Genomic DNA, 4,810 nt, shown 5'->3' on the forward strand with positions numbered 1-4,810 from the left:
GACGTCAGAGCCCCGCCGCCAGACCTTTTATCGCCCGCCAGCGGGGGCGCGAGCGGGGCGGAGCCTGGCGCCCCCGGCTGCCCACCGGGGAGGGGCGGGGCGGCGCGTGCGCAGCTGGCGCTCCCTCACCCCCGGCCCGGGGGCGGCGCATGCGCGGGGGGGCGCTGCCCGGCGACGGGGAAGAAAATGGCGGCCCCCACCGGGGCAGGCGGAACGCCGGGTCTCCCCCACAGCGCGGGGACCGGTCGCTGCCGCGGGAGAGACGCGCACACACACACGCTCCCCCCCCCCAACCGGGTGCCTCTGACGGTACGGCCCCAGGGTTGTGGTGCCCCCCTCACGGCCCAGCGCCCCGGAGCGTGCTGGCCTGCGGGGAGCAGCGGGGCGTCTGGGGCGGAGGTGGCCCGTCGGGTGAGGAGGCGCCAGCTCTGCAAGGAACGCCTCAGCGCGGGCATCCCTTAGGACCCCGCACTCCTCGTCAACTGCTCTCCCGGCACAGCTTGCCGCCGGTGTGCCACCGGGCCCGTCCCGTGACACTACCGGGTGGTAACCGCCTCTCCCGGCGCTGCGCTTGGCCTTGGCCTCCTTTTCCACCTCTGCTGGGCCCCAGGAGCAGGCGGGAAGGCAACCCACGCACTGTGCCTCTGGCGGGAGCACCGGCCCCTCACTCCCCAGTTTCCACCTGCTGTGGTGCTGCTGCTGCTTTTGCTGGAGACATGCAAAAGGACAGCTCTCAATCAGAACAAGGCCCACGAGCCCCCAGGGGACCTGACCTCTCTGGGTTTTGTGAGTCTTATTGCTCTAAAACCAAATTGACCTTACTGCATCCTTTTAAAAGGCCAGCTGTTAAAGGCAGCTGCCTTTGTTGCACAAAGGTTTCAGGTCTGTGATGTTTCCTATTGCTAAAGGTTATGTAAACCTTCACAGTCAAATTGGTCAGTGTGACCTTGTCACTTAACTACGACGACACATTTTTTCTGATAAATCAGCATGTGAAGCGCTCAACAGCTTTGCAAAAAACACCTCACAGTGGTAATGCTCTCTGTAGAAACCATTATTTCTCAAAGTCTTGAACTATGCTGACTTACTTGGTCCTGGAGACACAACTTTTGAGTGACAGCAATCTAATAAACAAGCGGAGTTTGGTTCTGCCTAAGCAGAGGAGGAGAGAAATCTCAGAAGAGACCTTCAAAATGAAAACCAATGGGCTGTCATGGCTCCTGGAAGTGTTTTGCAGACCTTCTCCAAACCCTGCTTTCCTAGTCCTTTACTACTAAGGTAGCACATAAGGGTCTTCCTAACACTGTGGTCCATTACACTTGGTGCTGTGCTTACAGTTGCAGTCCTTGCCTCAGAGAGTTTAATGCCTAAAACACAGTAAAAAGACATCACAGCAATAGAGAGCTGCCGAAGGATACAATGGTCAAACTGATAATCATTTCTGGTTCATTTCTAGTTATGCAACTTGTAAAGATATGTGATGCTGTAAAACTGGCAATAACTTTATTACTGTAGATGTACATCAGCATAAGATTCAACCCCTTTGTACAGACGTGTTGGTACGAATACTAGAAAAAAGCATTGCCACTGGCCTTTTGCAGTTTAATACCCTCTACTTATTTGGGGAAAATGAGTGTGCCATTGCCTGTCCTTCTAACCTCATCCCAAGTCAAGAGGAGAACCTTTCTTGACACCAGAAAGAAGGCAGAGCACACTCTACATACAGAGGTATTCCAGAGATACACAGAAGATCAGGCAAAGGGAAATACCTTGAAGTAAAACAGACTGAAAGCTAAAATACTGTTAACTGAGAGACTTAAACTTCAGCAGCTCAATATGAAAACTGAAAAACGGGAAAAAAACCACAATACTAGAGAAGTTTCCCAGTTCATTGTAAACAGCCTTGTTTATGATCAAGTCTGGAACAGTTTATGCGAAGAAGGGTCTGAAATAGTGCATATACAGGCAGATGGATTTCTGCTCCATGCAACAGGATTTGCTGCTGCTGTAACATGAGAATAGAAGCCAAGAACTTGGAGGTCAGAAAGCTCAACCTTCATTCTGTCCTTTTATGTTTGCAGGAAGGAAGGAGACATTTTCTGAGCTGAGGATTTTGCTATCAACTGTCATCTCCTAGTTGCAAGGTCCCTATCTCCACCACGCTCCCAGCTGTGTGCCACTTTCCTCCAAGCCAAGCTATGCAAGGAGTTAGCACTGGAACTGCTTAAGCTAGCTGTGGATTTGGCCTGAAAGCACAAACCGCTGGCAGGCTGTGGTGGGAAGGGACCGCCACAGCAGGAAAACATGTCTAACCCATGAGTGCAGGTTGGGCCAGTAGTCCCCTCAGCCAGCACAGTTTTGCGATACAGACAGCATCTTCTCCTGGGTTTGGCCACGCTGGTTTGAAAAACTGCTGTCCCAAGCTTGTCCCAAACCCACTTTGGGCCAGTCAACACAACCAGTGTCATCAGCCCCAAGGCAGGGTCTGCTCAGCCACTGTGCTGGGAGAGCTGTCCCCTCCCACAGCTGGAAGGGAAACACATTGACCACAGTGTCTCCTGGCCTTCAGACAGCATGGCACGGCAGGGGACAGGACAGTTCCTGACCCATGCAGGCAGAGCCACCCACTGGACACTAGAAAAAGCCAGGTCACCCTCAGGTTCTTTATGCCTTTTTGCATAAAATGCTTCTCTGCCCCTGTCAGCTAACCCGTGCAATGCCGTTGGATTTGTTTAAGGTGACCTGCATGATGACAAATCCATAAGCCAACCACCCACCTGAAGCATGCTGAACACCACTCCTGGGCTGGGGAACAGAGCAGTCTCCCATCCTGACGGGCTCAGTGTCCTGGGGCGAGCCGGAGAAGTCTCTGCTGGCAGCGCTGCGCTTACCCACGTCTTTCCTCATCTGCTTCAGGCTGTAGAGTCCAAACTTCAGTCTTCCCTCCAGGCTGTGCAGCGCTGCAGGCAGCTGGGAGCTGAGGACAGGCAGCGTGAGATAAAGGTAGTTCTGGCAACCCCCACCGTCCGCAGCAGCAAGGCACTTCAGACCCCTTGGCTGCAGTCCCTAGGGCCAGCCAGGGCTTCCCAAGGCTTCCAAGCAGTCTGGGGGAGCGAGGAGGGGTCAGCCCGGCGGTGGGGAAGCAGCACTAGCACTGGGAGCAGCCAGGGCAGGCAGCAGGCAGCCGCCCTCCCACCAGACACCACCAAGGGACCTGCATCTCTTGGGCAAGCCTGAGATTTCCTAACAGTCTCCCACTAGGAAATTTGCCTGGATCTCAGGCTTGCTCCTAAAAGCAAACACGTGCCCTCCCAGAGTTCAGAAAAGCCCTGCAAGGCACCTCGTCTCGCTTTTCTCTGAGAAGTGCGTGGGCTGTGGCACCACGGCCCTGCTACTCGTGGGCTTCATCTTCTCACCTCTTCCAGCTGGAGCCCTGCTCCCCTCGGCACAGTGCCTTGGAGGCTGTGCTGCCCACCAAGCCCCTGCCCTCCCTGCCACTGGATCCTCCCATTGACTCCGTCTTCCCGTCACCAGCCCCTGCACCCTGCCCACGTGCAGAAACACGCTGCTTGGGCCTGGCCAGGCTGGCTGGCATTTGCCTCCCCTCCTCTGTGAGGATCTCAGCCCCATAAACATGCAAGCTTAGTTTCCTGTGCATTTTTTTTTTTTTACATTTCAGCATTCCCCAAGACCATCTCAGATTCAGGGGTGCCTTCATCTGTCACACAGGTGATTTAAAAGTTGCTATGTGTCATTGCTGTGCACCCAGCACAGCCCTGAGCTCGTAGTTACCTGTGTGTGGTTGTATGACCTGGGACTTGCCCCAGCAAAGCCAAGGTGGGACTCGGCATAGATCCAAGCCTGGTTCTCCTGCAGAGTGCTCCAAGGAAGCAGAGAGGCTGCTGGCACCAGAAAGCAAGTTGGGAAGGAAATTTACTAAATCGCCTGAACCTGTAGCTGTCCCACATACCGAGAGGAGATGCCTTTTTAGCTGGCAGCAGCAGACATGCTTAGGAGGTAGAGAGCAGCCCCTTGCTCGCTGCTCATTTACAGCACGCCAAGTGGGAGACACATCTCCCCTGGTGATGACTCAAGAGCTGCTCCTCTGGAGACGAAGGATGAAATAATGTTGAATTTCAGAGCAGCTCAGAGCATGTTGCTAGGCGCCAGCTGCAGGAATTGCCTGCAGGTGCTTTCACAGGAGGGGTTGGGCCAGTTTACTGGGCTCTCCCAGTGCAGCCCAGTGCCAAATACCTTTGGAATGGGCATAATCTGTTCTCAGCCTGAAGGAGCTGTTGCACAATCTCCCCAGGATTAAGGGTTTACATCCCCACAACCAGGGATGGGCAGTGGGCAGACTCTGGAGCCACACTGGCCTGTGCCATCCATTTTAGGGCTCTCTCTGGGGTGTTCTCTTCACAGAGAGTCTCTCTTCACAGCCTGCCTGTGAAGGTGGCAGTCTACCAGGTGTGAATGAGAGCAGCTCCTCCGTCTCCCCTTATCAGGGTGATTAAAGTCTTCAAAGGATTAAGTGGCTAAGAGGTTTTCTTCTGCTCCTGGCAATGAAGCTCTGTAGCCAGCTGAAGCTTTCATGTGTAAGCGTTTGCTCAAACAGACCCTATCATTTGAGCCTGTATAAACACAGTGCGATTTCCATCTTGCTGTGATGCAAAAGCTCAACAAGATGAGGCTGCTTTTAAAGCCTGGGTTAGATACCGGCTCCTGTGGAGGCCACACTGTGGCTTAGAGTGCTGATACACCTACAAGCCCCAGGGCTGCCCCACTGCAGAGATGGCTCTGTCCCCAGCCA

At 54.3% G+C, this 4,810-nt stretch overlaps 1 protein-coding gene across 4 annotated transcripts in view; it reads right to left on the minus strand.

Moving 5' to 3' along the window:
• Positions 1 to 2,922, minus strand: part of ATL2 (atlastin GTPase 2) — a 41,818-nt gene extending 38,896 nt beyond the window's left edge. For 3 of the 4 annotated variants that reach the window (XM_014964641.1, XM_014964642.1, XM_014964639.1), the window contains exon 1: positions 2,778 to 2,922. In XM_014964641.1, coding sequence (XP_014820127.1) covers positions 2,778 to 2,907 — 130 coding nt within the window. In that variant the 5' untranslated portion in view covers positions 2,908 to 2,922. The remainder of the gene's footprint in view (positions 1 to 2,777) is intronic. The other variant, XR_001414372.1, reaches the window with a different exon arrangement.
• Positions 2,923 to 4,810: the final 1,888 nt, after the last annotated feature.

This window comes from Calidris pugnax, unplaced genomic scaffold (genome assembly GCF_001431845.1).
Source record: "Calidris pugnax isolate Ruff unplaced genomic scaffold, ASM143184v1 scaffold219, whole genome shotgun sequence".
Lineage (NCBI taxonomy): Eukaryota > Metazoa > Chordata > Aves > Charadriiformes > Scolopacidae > Calidris > Calidris pugnax.